This window comes from Monocercomonoides exilis (assembly GCF_001643675.1).
Source record: "Monocercomonoides exilis strain PA203 chromosome Unknown scaffold61-464226, whole genome shotgun sequence".
Classification (NCBI taxonomy): Eukaryota; Preaxostyla; order Oxymonadida; family Polymastigidae; genus Monocercomonoides; species Monocercomonoides exilis.
Window position 1 is genome coordinate 299,950 of NW_027150606.1, and position 18,693 is coordinate 318,642.

At 43.8% G+C, this 18,693-nt stretch overlaps 3 protein-coding genes across 3 annotated transcripts in view; 1 reads left to right on the forward strand and 2 right to left on the reverse strand.

Annotated features, from left to right (window-relative positions):
* MONOS_106 (uncharacterized protein) overlaps positions 1–7,361 on the reverse strand; it is a gene marked incomplete at its 5' end in the record, with an annotated part of 21,560 nt that extends 14,199 nt beyond the window's left edge. The window contains 3 exons of the mRNA XM_067863061.1: positions 75–6,950; positions 7,005–7,154; positions 7,206–7,361. Coding sequence (XP_067719566.1) covers positions 75–6,950; positions 7,005–7,154; positions 7,206–7,361 — 7,182 coding nt within the window. The remainder of the gene's footprint in view (positions 1–74; positions 6,951–7,004; positions 7,155–7,205) is intronic.
* A 42-nt stretch (positions 7,362–7,403) lies between these two features.
* MONOS_105 (putative Pseudouridylate synthase) lies at positions 7,404–11,521 on the forward strand (the record flags this gene model as incomplete). Its single annotated transcript, XM_067862954.1, has 4 exons — positions 7,404–7,751; positions 7,801–9,568; positions 9,712–10,358; positions 10,578–11,521. 4 exons carry the CDS (start codon positions 7,404–7,406, stop codon positions 11,031–11,033), a joined length of 3,219 nt encoding a protein of 1,072 aa, XP_067719567.1. The 3' UTR covers positions 11,034–11,521.
* On the reverse strand, positions 11,066–18,478 carry MONOS_104 (uncharacterized protein; the record flags this gene model as incomplete). Its single annotated transcript, XM_067862847.1, has 4 exons — positions 11,066–17,337; positions 17,464–17,739; positions 18,099–18,210; positions 18,370–18,478. The coding sequence occupies 4 exons, from the start codon at positions 18,476–18,478 to the stop codon at positions 11,649–11,651; spliced, it is 6,186 nt and encodes a 2,061-aa protein (XP_067719568.1). The 3' UTR covers positions 11,066–11,648.
* Positions 18,479–18,693: the final 215 nt, after the last annotated feature.

The window sequence follows — 18,693 nt, forward strand, 5'->3', positions numbered from 1 at the left end:
AAAGAATGTTAAATTTACAAACAATTAAAAAAATATATCAAAATGTCTTTAATTAAAAATAGCTAAGAACACACTGATGGAGTATGCATCCCCTGTCTCTGCCCCGGAATAGCTGATGATGGAGTAAGCAAATTACTCTGTTGACCAGAGCTATTTCCAGAGTTTGTTCTTCTTCTTTCACCTCCTCCGGCTGCTCCTCTTCTTCCATCACCTTTAGCTTCATTCACTCCGTCAGTAACAGCACTGCCATCCCAACGCGAACCAGGTGGAAGCGAACTGAAAGTGATACCGTTTGTATTGGAAATCAAGTTTGTGAGAGCCATCTGCTGTTGATGCTGCTGCACAGATAAAGGCAGAGCAGCTGAGAACGAAGAGGACGAAGGTGTTGTCGAGTGGCTCTGGAAGTTTGAGGTTGTTGGGCTGCTGAAATAGTTCAAATAAGAAGGCAGATTCGATCTGTCCACTGTGAAAATGAAGGAACCAATGGAAATGCTGGTTGACTTGTCTGTTTCTGTTGGCAGGAAGATGTGAATGTTTGGCTGAGACTGCTGAGATCTGTCTTTGTTGCCACCGCCATATCCAGCCAAGATATTCGGAGGAGCTGTTGATGAAAGGTTGTTTGAAGCATCAGGCAGGAACTCGAGTTCAGGTATGAACTGTACACCACCCGTGGATACGTTGCTTTGAATGTAGAAGTTGTCCTGTTTGTCTGCATCGCACGCCAGCATCTCCGAAAACTGGGCGCACAGCAGCACTCGCATCACAGCATCGTCGTCCATCACCTGCTGCACAAGCTCCAATGGCACATAACTGAAGAAGTCGCGTGTTTCCGCAAAGGATCCTTCCACATCAGAAAGAGAAAGCGAGTCAGATGGAAGGAAAGACGCTGGAAAAGAGCGTTTGGTAGCGGCTGAGATGTTCTGATGTTCGGCTGTGGCATATTTCATTGTCTTTGTCATTGCGATGATTGCCTCTCTGACAGAATGAATGGTGTTGTGCTGGGCACAAAACAGAGAAAGGAAAGAAGACATTGCATATGACGATGGCACTGCTGGAATGGTGAACATAAATGAGGAAGGACCGGAAGAAGAAGCAGCCTGAGCAGAAGACATACCAGGCGAGAGTGTCATTGGGATTTTAATGAATGGATCTGAAAGAACGTCATTGGTCTTTCCTGAAGCATTCATGCTGCTTCCACCAGCACCAGAAGCAGATCCACTTCCTCTGCTTCTTCCTTCGCCTGCTCTACCCTTCCCTTCAAAATCTCCGCTGTTTGTTCCTGTCAGTGTTGCCATCATCGATGCTGCTTTTTGCTGTAATTGCTTTCTCTCTTTCTGTCGTTCTGAATGCATGCGGTGGAAGTTGAACGATGAAACAATAGGATTCAACGCTTCCATCAGAGAAGAGTAAATTCTCGAATATCCAATCGAAATCGTGTTCTCATCAATCAGCGTCTGTGCAGCTGCATTGAACGATGCATCATTCCCATCTGCCTCACCTCCCTGTCTCTGTCCTTTGATTGCCACATTTGCCTCTCCTGTTCTTTGATACTGCGACGAGGGAGGGGCAGTTATGGCAGCAGTGGCAGCTGCTCTGGTCTTGGCTGCTCGGCTGCTGTTGGACTCGCTGCCAGAAGATTTGGATGTTGCAGACAGTAGAGAATGCGCTAATAACTCGATGTCGCGGCTGAGTGGGAAGAGGAGAGGATACAACACAGATGAACACAATGGAGCAAATGATAAGGATGCACCTGAAGAAGTTGACGAAACAGCATTCGGAGCAATCTGCTGTTGCATTGTGAATGAAGATATGTAATTGCTTATTGCAGTACCACCGCCACTCAAAGAGAGAATGTGAGGAACTGTAACGATTGGAGCATACACAGGAAACCGTGGGCGATTATTGGCACTTGACAGCGAAGAGGAAGAAGTTGAATTCGAAGATGAGGAAGATGAGGATGAAGAGGAAGATGAGGATGATGATGATGATGATGATGCACTTGAAGAAGAGGAAGAGGAGGTTCGATGAGGAGAGAAAGTGACAAGAGTCGAAACAGAAGAGAATGGCGAAGACGAGTCAATAGGAGACAGACCAGATGAGCAGCCAGCAGCAAAAAGCCCAGACGTATTCTGATCAAACAAGGCTCTTCCAGAAGAAGAGGAAGAATTAAAAGGATTTCCCAAAGAAAAGCTGGACGAAAGAGGAGAAGGCGAGCTGAAGGATGACGAAAAAGCAGATGATGAAATGAATGAAATTGGAGAGTTGTGAAATGAGCCTGGTGTTCCAGGAGCAGATGTGGGGTCGTAGAAAGATGAGCCAGGTGTTGAAGGACGATGGAGAGCAGGTGTATGTGGAGTGGATAAAGGAGCAGAAGAAGAAGAAGATGATGATTCGTTCTTGTTGTCCAGCAAAAGCTGCTGTCTGACGTGTGCTACGATGGGCGGTGTAGGTGTGGCGAATGATAACGCAAAAGCGATTGATTCAGAGGAAGAAATCGGCTGAGGCTGAAGAGTGTGCACAAGTGCTGTCTGTTCAAGTGCGTGGTGGATAATCACCAGATGCGGGGAAAACGACGAGTTCATTCCAGAAGATGCGCCCATCAGCATCCCAGTCAGCCCGTAGATCGACATACCTCCTCCAGCACTGCCTCCGCTGCTGCCCATCCCGCCAAAGCCAGCACTCTGATTAGACAGCGAGCCAGATGTAGTGATGACCGATAGAAGAGAAGCAAACAGCCCAAGAGAACGAGAATGCTGTGAAACAAGCAAAGTGGGAGGAGAGTTCAGATGTTTCAAACGGCGCGACTGGAAAAGCATAAGTGCAGTTTCGAGTGCAGATGAAGAGATGTTCTGAAGAGATGATGTGGAAGAGGAGTATGAAGAGAAATTAATTGAAGGTGGATCAGAAATAGATGATTTTTGAATGGCCTGAAGCGATGAAGAAGAATGAGCACCAGAATTGTGTGCGTCCAGTGGCATGGCTGAAGCGGACTCAGACGACGCTGATGAAAGCTGAACATTTAACATCTGATGACTTCGTTGGAGTGAAGCACGATCAACAGAACTCTGCTGCCTCTTCAGCATTCCTCTCATCTGCTGCAGATTCACTTTCTTTGACGATGGCAACACTTGAGGTGTAAGTGGCACTTGAGCTGAAGAAGAAGAAGATGATGATGATGCTGTAGGAGTTTGTGAAGATGAAGCTGATGTGGACTGTACATGGCTCAGAGGAGGAGGGCGAGAAATTACTCCCTTTTGAATTAACCCTCCACTCTTATCGTTTATTCCTCCTCTTCCTTCTCCTTCTCCTCTATCGCTGTTTCTCTGACTACCTCCTCTAAAATTGCTCGGAGGCTTCAGCAGGAACTTCTTGAAGGCAGACGTCGTATTTGCACACTGCGCCATCAAAGCAGACTCTGCTATTGCTGCTGGAGACGGAGGAGCTGGAATATTCCCTCCTATGCCTCCATCTCTTCCGCCCAACATAAATCCGCCTTTGGAGCCTGCGTTTGATGAGCCAGTGCCAGTCAGCGTCATTGTCGGCCTGCGCGACATCAACAGCGACGAATTACTTGCAGTTCCGCTCACGCCGATCCTCCCGTTGTCTCTTCCCCAGCTGCTCATTCCACTTTTTCTGTCAAACTTCAAATGCAGCATCCGATCAAATGCAGTGTCCAGCATCGTTTCCAACCGCCTTTGTTCGTCGTCTCTTCGCTGCCTTTCCATAAAATCAGTAGACACTGTTGAGACTGCAGGTTGTGCATTAGATTCGGTAGACGACTTGAAATAGTCTGAAGAGGCAGCAGAAGATGAAGGCGATACTGGAGGCTGCAACGAAGTGGTGGAAGCAGATTTTGTCATCATACCCATCGATGACGCCGCAAGCACAGTGGAAGCAGGTGCCTTCATAGATGCTTTGTTTGCTCTGATTTCCTTTGCTGTTTGTCCAGCCTCGAAGACAAGCTGATCAGAAAGCGAATGGACAATCAATTGCGGAAGAAGGCCGATGTCAATGTCATTCGAAATTGGAGCTGTACTGGAAAAAGAAGAGATTGATGAAGAATAAGAAGACTGCTTACGAGCAGATGAAGAAGAGGAGGAAGAGGAGGAAGAGGAGGAAGAGGAGGAAGAGGAGGAAGAGGAGGGAGATACAAAAGTCACATTAGACCTTTGAGTAGCCATTGGGGTAAAGCTCCTTCTTGTCTTTGTTGCAGCAGACATTGCTCTTGAAGAAGAAGATGATGATGCATTTGATGATGACTGAGATGCTCCGGAAGTTTCAGAAAAAGAAAACCATGTTTCGTATCCGGCAGATGTTGGCTTTGGTAAAATTGGTATAATTTCCCCGCTTCCTCCTCCGCTTCCGCTGCTACCTCCTGCTTTCTCCTGAAAAGTGTTCATTGCTCCAAAAGACGAGTGTGGGTTGAACAGCAGCGTCAGCCTCTCCATCGTCCTCTTGTATCTTCTCATATCCATCGATATCTCTCCATTCAAATGCGACTCTTGCGAATTGTGCTCAAACTGATTCAGACGAAACATTTCAGTGAAGTTTGATCTTTCTCCGTTCTTAAAGAATGCCACTTCGTTGTCTCTTAGCATCCCAAAGTCGATCGAGTCTTTCATTCCACTCTCGTCCCATTCGCCTTCTGTACTGTCTTCTCCTTCACCTCCTTTGTTTATATCTGTGCTGCTCCCTCTTTTCCCTTTTCTTCCTTTCTTTCCACTCGCCAGCCTTCCCTTTTTGGGTGAACGCGATGCCTTTTCACTGTCTTTCTCTTTTGTAGCAACAGATGTTGCAATTGTTGAAGTCGATGATGCTGGAGTTAATCTTTTTCTTCCCTTTTTCCCTTTTTTCTCTCCGCTAGTTGAAGAAGCGATCTCAACAGATTCATTCAGACTTGTTGGAATAGCTGTGCGGCTCGATACAAACGGCGATGCATTTGCAGATTCTGTTCTGTCTGATCCGCTGCTGTTTGCCTGCTCGTCTTCATCTGCCCCTTCTCGCTCTCTTCGCCCGTTCTCCTTCGAATTGGCGTCTTCGTTCAGATTTTCGTATTCCTTCGGGTTGATCCTCACGTCGTCTTCTGCATTGACATACAAATGGAGTGGGATGTCCTTCTTTATTGTGTCTCTTTTAGTCTTCTTTCTCCACTCTTCAAAAAGACATAGACGAGAAACATAACCTGCAACAGCCAGATGCATTTCTCTCAGCAAAGTGACTCCGTCTTTCGGTAAATACAAAAGAGGAGGCGGAACAAAAAAGTTGAAATAAGGAAGAGAAGGAGGAACGGAGAAAGGAGATGACAAGGGAGACGAAGAATAAGCTGAAGAACCTGAATGAGAGTGTCCGAGAAGAGAAGAAGGCTCAAATGGAGTGAGTGTGGAGAATGAAAGAGACAATGGATGTGTTGGGGAGTAAAGTGGAGGAGGAGGCAGAAACATCTGCTGGTTGTAGATTGGCCCCAAAAGAGAGATGCGATGAATTGCTGGCAGTAGAAGAGGCTGATATGGGGGCTGTGAAAGAAGAGGAAGAGAAGGTGCAAGATTTGTTATCACAGACAAGCCATCAGGATTCTCATGTGATTGAGTTGTCGACTCTTCGACGGAAGACGATTGGTCTGTTTGAGGCAAAGCAGCAACAGAAGATGCTGTTGGCAACACGGCCTGAGACGATTGGGGAGTCGGAGAAGCCGAAGGAGCTGGAGACGACACGGAGCTTTTTGACTTCTTTCTTCGCATTGGAGGAGAAACAGAAGAAGCAGAAGATGAGGAAGTGGATGCAACTGCTAAAGAAGGGACAGCAGAAGAGTTTGTGAGCGAAGAAAGAGGAGACGATGAAGATGAAGACGAAGACGAAGCAGCAGAAGAAGAAGAACTCAACAGGCTAAGTGTTGAAAGAGGAGGCAGATGAAAAGACGGATAAAATGGCACTCCGCCTAATATTTCAAGGAGGAACACGTTTCTGAATGGAGAAGTTGGCGAATCCACAAGAACAGGGCGAAACATAACAAGCGCATCAAAAGCAGATAGAAGTTGTGGAACAGGCGATGTGCTTGGATTGGACCGGAGGGCAAGAGAAATAGAAGACAAAGTCAGGGGGGATGAAGGGGAGGTCGAAAGAGTAGATGAAGGTTGAGATGTCTGAAAAGACAATGGAGGTGGTATCTGCACAACTGAGTCAATGACTGAAGCCCCGATCGTTTGAGGTGGAATTACAGGCAAATGAAACAGAGACTCTGCAAATGGTGAAACGGAGTATTTCTGAACACTACTTGAATGGGATGAGTCTTTTTCATTCTCTTTTTCTTTCCCTTTCCCTTTTGCTTTTGTTTTGTGCTTCTCTTTTTCTGCTTCTTTTTCTTTTTTAGCTTCATCTTTCGATGCACTTTCCTTTTTGTTTTTGTCTTTTCCGCTTTTGCTTTTATCTGAAGTAACTGCATCTTTTTCATCGCTTTCAGCTGAAAGTTGAGCAGAAAGTGGATTGTAGATTGTTGAATACGTTGTTGTCGTTGGAAAAAGAACAGAGGACATTGAACACGATAAATGAGAAAGATATTCTTGTGATGCAAAAGGAACAGAGCGAATATTAACAATTGCTCCGATGGTTTGGTTTATCATGAAAAGTTGCTGTTGAAGTTGAAGAAGAAAGCGAAGATTGTCTGGAATTCCAGTGATAACAAGGAAGTTTTTTGGATATGACTGAAAATCTGGAGCATCATCTGGATCTGGTTGAAGTTGAAAATTCATTTCGTTTCTTTGCAAGACAACTGAACTTTGAAGATGTGCCTGTGACTTGGAAGTTTTGCTGTTTCTTCCTTTCAAAGCAGATGATGGTCTTTTTTTCTTTTTAGAAGTTCCCTTATCTTCGCCTATAGGTTTTAAGGGTTCTGCTTGCTTTGAACCTTCGGCTTTTGATGGCAAAAGTTGCTCTTCATTATTTGTTTGTTCGGACTAAATTTCAATAAGGAATATATAAAATAATTCTAATTGATAATAATTTCATACATCTTCGTGACACGTCATCAACTTGCGATATTCATGCTGTATAGCTTGGATGATCAATTGAAGAATCAATGTTTGCGTTATTTCCACATCTTCGTTGGAAATACTGTTGCTATTTTCTTCTTGATGCGCCTGAATAAATGACAGATAATGCTTAAATAAATATTTAATTATGAAGATTGATTAATGACAATATCAGCGTACATCACGTATTAAATTTGCAACTGAAACATGTGTGTATCGAAGTTTTAATCCTGAATCTATAGCTCTGCCTATTTCAGGTATAATTATTTGGTCTCCAATGACCAAAATAATAAACTGTCTAACCGGTGTTACGGCAGTTTGAGGAAAAGAAAACATTTAAACTTCTGATCTTTACACAATAAATAAATTTAGAATTTAATGGATGAAAAAGAGTTCTTTAATGAGATGAAGCCAACGAAACGGAAACGGAAAGATTTATTAATTGATGGAGATGATACTAGTACACATGTTATGAAAGAAAAAAGCATAAATAAGTTGGCTGCTTTAGCGTCAGAGAAGTATTTGGATATTGATATGAAATATCCGCCATTTCATTTGATAAAGCCAACAATTGTGCATGCCCCCCATCCAACTTTACCTGGACAATATCTTAGAGGACCAGTTCCATTTTTTACAACACTTGTCACCTTTTGCAAGCAAAGATGGATTGGAAAGACAATTGAAGAAGCCTTCACAAAAGAGTTTCCAATTCGAGCAACACAAAACGTTTGAATGTTTTTTCTTTATATTTCCATTTATTATTATTTTTAACAAGTTGTATGCTATTGACCATCACAGAATTCTGGTAAATAATAAACCTGTTGAAAGAAATTATGTTTTAAAAAACGGAGATAAAATTGTTCATGTTATTCATTCTCACGAACCTCTCGTTCTTGACATGCCCACAACACTTGTTTATGACAGTCCCGATTGTTTCATTGTGAATAAAGCTCCTTCATATCCATGTCATCCAAGTGGAAGATATCATTTTAATTCAATGACTCACATACTTCATTTACCAAATAAAATTCAATCAAGGATTAATGATATTTTAAATAAAGAGAGCATTGATCCATCTGAGTCAACACTTTCTGAATCTAAAATGGAATCTATTTCATCATCCTTAAATTCATCTTCATCACCTTCTCTCATTTCATCCACATCACAATCTCCACTTTCAACAGCTTTACCTTCTCATTCACCTTCACAATCTCAATTGGAAACTTCAGAAGTAGCTGCTTCATCATCATTGGCTTCTTCTTCAACATCAGCTATTCCAAATCAATTTGAAACAACACACATATTGAACCGATTAGATGGCTGTGTATCTGGTTGTGTTGTGTTAGGGAAAACTTTGGATTTTGCAACGGCTGTCAGAAATAAATTGACCGCAAGAGAAGTAGAGAAGACTTATGTGGCACGCGTTTGGGGAGACTTTGGATTGTGCGAAGGTTTGAAAGAAGAGAAAGTGAAGGTAAAGATAAGAAATAGAAAAAAAGCAGATAGAAAGGTTTCAGAAGGAGGAGAAAATGATGAAATGGAAAAACCGGAAGACATTTGCAAACATAAGGAAATCATGACAAATGAGCGAGATGTGGACAAAGAAGCATCTGATAAATCTCAATTTCAAACAGTGATTCAGGAAGAAGAATATCCGATGATTAAAAACGAGATAATGAAGATGATAAACGAAGTGAAAGAACACAGAAATATTTCAAGCGATGAAGGAAACGAGAAATCAGATGAGAAAAACGAAGGTGATGGAGAAGACGATGGGAGCGATATTGAGGTAGAGTTATCAGTTTATACTGTTGTTGTGGATGAGCAAATTGGGTTTGTTGCTCCAGGCATAAGATCTGTAATTAAGCCATTGGGAAACAATGAGCCAGAGGAAACAGCGGAAAAGAAAGAAGTTTGCGACAGTGCGTTTGAGCCGATACGAATGAAGCTTTCAGAGCCAGAAGAAGAAGATGGAGTGAAAGATGAATCAGTGAATCAGAATGTTGATGAACTTGAGGATGAACAGTTAGAAAAATCACAAAAGATGTCACGCAAAGAAAAAAGAGAGAAACAAAAGAAAGAAAAGAAAATGATTAAAGCTCAAAATAGACAATTGATTGAATCGTTACAAAAGCCAGATGCAAAAGAGAAGCAAAACGCTTCATCATTTTACGATGTTCAGTCTAATTCTGCAGCGTTTTCATCGAAAGAACAACAAAAATTGATAGGATCAGAGCCTGTTGCCACGCAAGAGCCAACCCACATTCAAGATATGAAGGGGAAGGATGCTGTGACGAAGTTTACATTTGTGGGGGTGTGCGAATTGGATGAAAATAGAATGTTTGATGCCAGAAAATGGATGCTGAAAAAGGAAAAAGAGAGAAACGAAGCATTGAACAAAGCTGAAGGAAAAAGCATGCAAGATGAAAAAGACAAAGAAAGCTCAGAAAGCTTGCATGTGCCTTCAAAGTATCATTCGCTTGTGCTTTGCCATCCGCTTTCAGGAAGAACGCATCAAATTCGTGTTCATTTAGCATCACTTGGTTTGTTACTTGAAGTTATTTCAAGAACTTTGTAAAATTTCTATTGTATTAATTATGTTTTATTCTCATTGTTTTTATATCAACATGAATTGATTTTGAAATGAATGATGAATGAACGAAAATGTTAATCTCTTCAATTGGAGGCTTTCCAATTGTGAATGATTGGCTTTATGGAGGCGATAATGCATTCTACTCTGTTTGGAGGCCGCAAAATGAAGATCACTCTGGACGTGTAACTAATCCTTCAGCTAGTTCATCTTCCTCCTCCTCCTCCTCCTCCTCTTCTTCTTCTTCTTCTTCTTCTGATTCCATTTCAGATATTACCACTTCAACTAATTCAATTCCTTCTCCATCATCTTCAATTAATTTTGAAGACAGCCATTTGGTGATTGATGGAGTTAGAGTGTCCAACGACAGCTCGATGAAAGGCATCCCTCTCACAGCAATGTCGTTGCGCCATCTGCAATACAGCGATATGCTGAAGAAAGGTGCGAACTCAAGTTCACTCAAAGATTCTGAAGCCTCTTCACATGAAAAGGAAGATCTTGTAAAGAAAGATGAAAACGAAGAAAGCGGAAAAGCGGAGGATGTTGCATCATCTGATGCATCAAATGCTCCTTTGCCTTCTTCAGGGTCTTCTCATTCTGAGTCTCAAAAGGCACAGAATCTACTGTCTGAGGTCATCGAGAAGCAAACTTTACCTTCAATTGCACTTCCTCAGTTTTCATACGAAACTGACGAGGAGTTTTGTCTCGAGTGCCAGAATTTCAAAAGCAATTGCGTTTATGAAGTATGTTAGTGTTGATGTAGTTAAAACATCTTAAAGAGTTTTGAAAAAATCCTTCTGAAATTCAGAATATTTGTTTTTGCTTTTGAAAAAATTTAACTTTTAACCTTTCATGTATTCCTCCATTTATTATTGGTAATTGGCCTTTTACTTTCTTTCTTCTTTTAACTTTTTATTTGATATGTATATCTTATTTTTTATTAACTCTAAATCCTATGTAAGGTTAATGATCGATCAATATGCCTTCATTCGCTTCGTTATCGCCTCTGTCCTTCACGTAATCCAGTAACTAACTCTGCATATTCGAAGCGTCAGAAGAAATTGATGAAGGCTGCCGAAGCAAATTATATTTCAAATAAGGGATCTTCATCTGCTGAAGGATTGGTTGATGCTTCTACAGATCAGCATTCATCTGACTTTTTGGAAAGTGAAAATGCGAAAAAAGATGGTGAAAAACTGTCTCAACTGAACGAAAAGCAGAAAAAAAGAATGAAAAAAGACAAATGTGAAAAGTCAATTCCGAACTTGTTAAAACCAAAAATGGATTTTTCTTTTGCTGTTTCATCTCCTCTTCCTGATTGGGCTCTGATTGATTTTGAATCTGCTTTTATGGTTCAATTTAGAATTGACTCAATATTCAAAATTATTGAGTCTGAAACAAAATCTGATTTAGAATAAACACATTTTAATTTTTGATTTTTTGATTTTTTTTTTTTTTCCGAATAGATGATTAGAATAAAATAGATTGTTCTGCAATTATTTCAATTATTCAACGAAAATGAGCTATTCGACATGTTGAACAAAAAAATTGTTTGAAGAGTTGCTCGCATTTTCAGGAATTAACTCTTTTCTATGTTTCTCATATCACTAGGTTTGCAATTGATAATAACAAGTTGTCAGGGAAGATGTGGAAGAACAACAAGTTGGCTTTGGGATTACTCTGCTTTTCTCTCTGTTAAACACTGTTTATGGCTTTTGTTCAGAGTTTCAGTTGAGATTCGCTTCATTTGTTTTGGCAAATGAAAGAGTTGATTTTAATATTTGATTCAAGACAGTGAATAATCTTTCATTTGTCTCTTTGGAAGAAAAGATGGAGAATTTCTTTGATATTGTTTGCATCAAACCCAAACTGAATTTTTCCCCAAAAAAGAAGTGTATTTTTTTTTTTTTGTTCCTCTTTTTTTCGATTCGAAACACGAAAAACACTGAAAGAAAATGAGAATAAAAACGAAAAAATATATCTGCTGCACATTGCAAAAAAAGAACTTTCCGATGAGTTTTCAATCAATCCAATCACTCCACCTCGCTTTCAATCGAAAATGATTGTGGCGACAACCACTCAGCTCTTTCAGCAGATGATACAATTGTCTTTGCTGCGCCACAAACAAGTTCTTCATCCTCTCTCTCAGCTGAGCCATTTGCCAAATCAAAAGAAAGAGAAAGTGGAGAATGTTCGAAGATGCTGGAAGAGCAATCGTTGAGTGCCTGATTCAGCAAAGTTGTTGCCTCAGCTTCTGATACACTTTCTGGAGAACAAGGCTGTTCAATCGCGCTTTCCTGTGCATCAAGCGTAGATAATATTTGCTCTGCTGGCTGGGCGGTGGGTCTCTCCATTTGTTGTGCGCTTGAAGAATGCGGTAAATGCAACTCGTTCCCATCTTCTGAATTAAACTGTGAAGGGCAAATCAATTGATTTGTTCCTTCTTCGCCTTCATCATTTGCCAATTCGTTATTCGGTGAATGTGTGCTGTCTGTTTGATGCAAGTCAGTTGCTTCTGTGTTTGCACCATCTGCTTTCTCTTCATTCAGTTCTTCCTCACAAGACAATGCTTGCTCCTTCAAAGTCTGCTGTTCTTCTTCTGCAGAAAGTGTTTGGTTGCTTGTCTCAAAGCATTCATCTGGTGGCTCCCCCATCGTCTGCTCTGATGTTTCTCTTTCTTCTTTTCTTTGCTCGTTTCCTTCTCCCATTGAATCAGACAAACAGTTACCTTCATCTCCTCCAGCAAAACCCTCCAGCGAAAGTGTTGATGGAGAAAAAGAAGACACAAAAGAAGAAGATGCGGCTGTATCTTCAGTGATTCTCGAATCGCTTTCATTCAGACCAGTTTCTGTTTCGCTTGGAAATGCTTCTTCTGCAGTTGAAGAAGCAGACATGCTCTGCTTCCCATCTGATTGCATTTGTGTGTCTGTATTTCTCTCTCTTTCATTCCACGTTGTTCTGTCTGTCGAAGACACTCCAGCTGAATCGTTTGCTGTTTGCGTTATTTTGAGCAGCGATCCTGTCTTCTTCATCTGATTGCTCTTCATTCCTGCTGGACGATAAGGCGGAGGGGGCAAAGTTGGCTGTGAAACACAACGAGAGGGAGAGGATGGTGAAGATGGTGAAGATATCTTTGGAGAAGGCGATGGAGATGAAGACGTCGGAATGGCTGTTCGGACTGACTGCAGCAGACACGACGACGAATGAGGCAGCTCAGTCAGCGAGCGAGTGTGCATCGCTGGCTGAGAGATTGGAGTCGAAGATGGGCGACGTGGTGGAGGAGGAGGAGGCGGTGGTGGTGGTGCAGAATGAAGTGGGTGCAGTCGAGCTTGTGTATGTGAAGGAGATGGGGAAGGAGAGGGAGAAGGCGAAGGCGAAGGAGAGGGAGGGTGATGGTGAGCTGACTGAAATGCAGTTGAGTGAGATGAGCGATATGAAGATGACTGTGAATGAGCTGCTGGAGTGTCAATGCTGTTTGGAGTGGAAGAATTCGGTGAAGTCAGAATCTCCTTCAGCGACGCCAGCGACGATGCAAATGACGACTTGAAGGCAGCAAACGAGAGCGATGCCGACTTTGCATGGTGCTTGTTGGGCTGCGACAGATCGCTCTTCTCAAAACTTGAAGCAGAGGAGCTTGCCGAATGGAACGGCGGGGTATTGCCACCACCCGACAGCATACTCAAGTCAGAGCTGCTTGCACATGCTGCCAAATTTGCTCTGCTGCTGCTGTGCGTGTTGCCAGCAGCTGTATGTGAGTGCTGCAGAGGAGGAGGTGTGGGTGGATGTGCCACGCGATGTGGATGGGGATGGAGGAGAGCAGCTGTCGCATCATCTGCACTTGTATCTGCACTTGCTGCTTTGTCTGTCTTCAGTGTGCTCTCTTCGCTCTTCCCAGACACGCTGCCTGCTGCTCTGCGGGCGGATGGCTGTGGAAGATGCAGCGGATGGTGGTCGATGCGCGCAGCAGCAAACATCGCAAAGAGATGCGACACAAACGGTGGCTGCATCTGAGCAGGCAGCACACGAGGTGGTGGAGGAGGACGAGCAGAAGAACGCGGCGGAGGAGACGGAAGAGAAGGTGGAAGAGGAGATGACGAAGGAGATGGACGATGTGGTGGACGATGTGATGAGGGTGACTGATCTTGTTTCAGCTGTTTTGTTTGTGGAAGAATGGATGAAGATGAATTGATTGTTGGCAAAGAAGAAAAAGAAGAAGAAGAAGCAAAAATGCTGTTTTTGTTGGCCAATGAAGCAAACTTTGCAGTGTTTGAATCCAATGTGCCCAAGTCAAGCCACTCAGAATGAGACGGTTCATCTGCCTTTTGCTGCTGAAAATGAAGCGGCGAAGACGACGGCATTCCTTTCGGAAAAAGCGATGGCGAAGAAGAGGAAGACTGGAGGAGGTGCGGCGGAGTGCCAGCTGATCTGGCGGGAGGGCACAGCGAAGACGGAGGTGAAGCACGAGATGGCGAAGTTTGTGCGGGTGGAAGGGCGAAGGAAAGCGAGAGCGAATGAGGATCTGTCGAATTGCAGCACGAAAACACGATTTGTGTCTGACTCTGCGTCTGCTCTTTCCTCCGCTTTGGATGTGCCTTTTGGGTGCTGCTGCTGCGGCAGACGGCGCTGAGGAAGACAATCTCCTCGTCCACAAAGTCTGCCAGTTCGTATTCGCTGAGCACAACATCCTCAGCACATCCACACCACACAGCAGCACCCGCCCTGCCTTCCTCAGGCAGCATCGCTGTGCCACTCTGCCTCTGCTTCTCTGCAGCACTCAGCTCAGCCACATCCACCGAATGGCTTCTTCTCTTCTTTTTGCTGTCTTTCTTTGCTTCTTCAGCTGGCTCGTCTGCAGATGCAATTCGGTGCAATTGCCTGTCACATCTGCTTTTTGATGCATTTGCACCAATCAGCTCAGCTGGTTCATTCTCTTGTTGCTCATCTGCATCGTCTTTCAGAACACCCAACGCATCCAATGCAGAGCAACCTTTTGTGATTGGAGTATGTCTGGTAGAGCTTATCTTTCCAAGTTTCTCTTTCTCTTCTTTCTCTTCTTTCTCTTCTTCTTCTGCTGCTTTTTTTCGGAGGCGAACGACTGTGTCGACTGCATCCCGAAACAGACTCGTCGACACAAATGCCTCAAAAAAGCATCGCAGCGCAGAAGTCGACGAGCACAGCGGAGACACACGCAACTCGTCAGACATCGACAATGCTGAGGGAGCTGCTGATGGAGAAGAAGGCGAAGGGAATAGAGATGATGAAGGAGATGAAGCAGGAGACAAAGAAGGGGATGGCAACTGAATGCTGCAGTTCTTCAGAAGTGCTGCAACATATCTCTCTTCATTCACAGCCACTCGCCACTTCTCTTTCGCACCTGCGCTTTTCCCCTTTCCTTCTCCTTTTCCCTCTCCCTTTCTCCTCCTCCTCTCTCGAAGCTCCTTCAGCTTTGCTCTGCTCCGTCTCGCTGCTTCAAATGTCGGCATAAGCACACGCTTGCACGGCAGCTCGTCCAACACACTCGCACTGCACACTCTCCATCTCCTGCCCAACCGACTGTGCTGTTTGCAAATGCCTCTCCAGCCACTGAAGAACGGTGTGCTGTGCCTGCACCCAAACTCATCCAGAACTGAATGCATCTCCCTCTCCCATTCGCCATTCAGCTGCTCTTCTTCTCCAAAGTCTGTTGGGCAACTTCTGCTGCTCTCCACGTTGTGACAATGAGAATTGCACTTTTTGAATTCTGTCAGCACACATTCAGAAATGTCTCTTTCTCGCACGCTTCTATTCTTCATCTCATTTTCTGCACCATTTGCACTGCCTTCGCTTTGCCTTGTGTTTTGTCCTGGTGTTTCTGCCTGTCTTCCCTTCGCAGCGCCAACAGAAGGCATCAGGAGAAAAGCGTGGAACGAGAAGAAGTGATAGAAGATGCACCGCTGCAGCCACTTCACTCGTTCAGCCTGCCTCAAAAATGAACAAATAGAGCGATTTGGCTTCGTTTCCATCCTTCTGCTCAAATCGGCTGTTGTGTCCGTTTTCTTCTGCTCAGTTGTTCGCTCTTCTGTCTGTTTCAAAAAACGAACTGAAATCTTGTTGTTTTTTGCTTCGTTTGGCTCTTCTGAATTTCTCTCATTGTCCTTCGCAGCCTCATCCTTTTCGTCTCTTCTGTTTTCTTCCTGCATCAAAGCAGACTTTTCACTCTGACTTCTGCCTTCAGCAGTTTCGCGTGAATTCTTTTCTCTTTTTGAGCTGGACCTTTCACCAGGCACATTCTCAGCTTTCGGAGGTTGTGCAGAAGACGAAGAAGACAAAGCAGAAGGTGATCTCTTGGGTGATTGATGCGAAGCATCAGAAAATTTCACTGCTGAACTGTCATTTGGCTGGCAAGCCATTTCACGGGAAGACAGAAGAAAAGCATCAGCCGAAGCAGAATTAGTTGAAGATAACTCCACACGTTGCATCGATGATGGTAACTTCTTGGCATTTGAGATGTGCATCCCTGACATATCACTTCTCAACAACGTTGATGCAGATGCAGACAAAAGAGCAGGTTCAGGCGAAGGAGAATCCACTGCCCCAGTTCGTGTGTCTGGAGATGGTGAATGAGGCAGATGTGCATTGGATGAGGAAAAAGGCAGAGGAGAAGGAGAATGCGCAGGCAGCTGAGAGTGCATCTTTCGCGAGGTGTTGAGCGAGCGAGAGTTGATCAGCTGCAGCTCCCCGGCTATTCCACGAAGCGCTTCGCAAAGTCTGTCCAGCGCTGGAAACGAGACGGTGACAAGTGGCGGCGCAGAGAGTGTGAAGCGGGTTGAGGCAAGCAGCGTGCGGATGACAGAAGACGACAGCAGAGTGTGATCGGCCAGCTGCGGCGACGAGTTCTGCCCAGACAGGCTTGTCTGTCTCATCAGCCTCTGCTTTCCCAGCTGCCTCGCTGACTCTGCTGCACCAGGCATTCCTTGCTTGGAGTGTGCAGCCGACGGCCACAGCACCGTCCGTCCTTCGAGCCACAGAATTGCCACGCTGTCGCCCACAAGCGCCTCTCTGCCGCTCAGGCTGCTGTCCAGCATCCCAATCACATACGGCACAGGCGCCCCGACCATCCCGTGCAGCCCATCGGGCAGAACAGGGATGAACACCCCTTTCCATCGCAGCGGGCACAGAAGACTCCGCAGCGCCGTTGCTGCCGCACTCACTGCACAAAGCGGTGACTTTGCCGTAGAAGACGACACAACAAGAACAGACCCTTCTGCCAGCATCCACAAATGCAGCTGCACCACACAGCTCGCCGGAACCTGCGTCACAATCCACTCCACATCCACTTCGTTCACCTCCAGAAATGACATGCTCGGAATCTCCCTCCAGCTCCTTTCAAGCCTCGATGCGTCTCTGCAGTTCTGCAACGCTTTCGACGACTGGACAGGAAGCTTCAATCCGACAACCTGCTCTCCTCCAGCCCAGGTGCAGCTGGCTGACACATCCTCCAGCACTGCTCCGTACAGCACAGACAGTTCTGCAGACGTAGGTAACGCTGCACGACAAAAGAGATCAGACCCCAGATAAAGCGACTGAAGACGCGACAGCAGCTGGAACATCGGCTCTTCCCACATATACTCTGTCACAAGGCACAGGCACTCTGGTGGGCGCTGCTCTGACAGAGAATAGCGAAGACAAAATCCATACTGCTTCTCATCTTCCTCATTCGTCAAGCAGAATACAAACCGGTCACTGATCAAAGATACAAGCAAAAAATTTTGGAGAAATTGAAAAAATGAAAGAAAATAGAAAAAGAAAGAAAGAGAATTCGCGGGATAAATCTTTAAAGTTCATGCGACACAAGATGGCAATGCACACTTCGGTTGGAATTTGCGCGTCAAGCAAGACCTTCGCTCGGGGAAGCAAAACTCGCAAATTGATGCTAAATTGGTCCGCTTGTTGGCTTCAAACCCATACAGCACAGATGGCTTCCAATCCCACCAACACATTTCATGTAGTTCTCTGTGCTCATCTACGATTGACTCTTTCCCACCTGGTGCGGGTCCTGCTTGCAAAAGTGATTCTTTCATCGGCTGGCAGTCTGCAAACGACACATGCACAAAGGCATCAAATAAGCGCGATACCGTTCCATCTCTGCATGAGGATGCAGCATTCATAAAACAACGGCGCAGCTAAATAGCAAAGATATCTGATTTTCTTTTGTTTTGCTGTCCCATAAATATATATTTTTGCAGAAAAAATGTTGAATTAGCAGTTCATTTTAATTTTTTGTGCATTACATTCTAAAAAGAATATTGAGGCATATGGGTATGATATACGAGTTTTCAAAACATCTTGAAACTTATTTATTTATTATAAATATGATTATTAATCATCATTTCTCATGCTTTTTATCATCGAAAGTATGTGTGGATAAAAAATAAAAAATGAGAAAAAAATAAAAAATCAATTATGATTTATTATCTGAATTTTTTTATTCTTCTGTCTCAAACCCTGACGACTCTTCCTCAGTTTCTTCATCTCCCAAAATATCTTCATTTTGAGGGATTTTGGAATCTTCTTCTTCTCCTTCCTCTTCATCAAGATCTTCTTCTGGTTTTTCTACTGTTTAAGACTAAACAGTGGAAAGTGAAATATCTTGGAATTTATTATTCATAGAATTTTTAACCAAAAACATTCTCAAATGATCTGCAATCATTGATTTTCTCACTCCATTCTGATGGACTAATTTGCGCAATGCACCCCACAATCCCTCTATCGTACTGGCACATGCACCTGAAACAAGGTCAACAAAATGTCTTTTATGGCAGACAGTTTTGTGAGTGAAATCATATTGATCCAATGTGGAGGATGCTTTCCACTCGTTGTTCATAATTGTTGAACTGCTTCGAATTGTTTCTTTTATGATGAAAAGAAGAGTTTCCCTTTTTCTGTTAGGCACAACTCACACACAACAAAAACCAGCTCCACATCCCTCCAACCTCTTGACTACACCAATTTTCCATATTTATTCTTTTATTCTTCCCTTCTTGTTTTTTCTTCTCCTCCACACAGCCTCATCAATTTTTACCACTTTCTCTTCTCCTT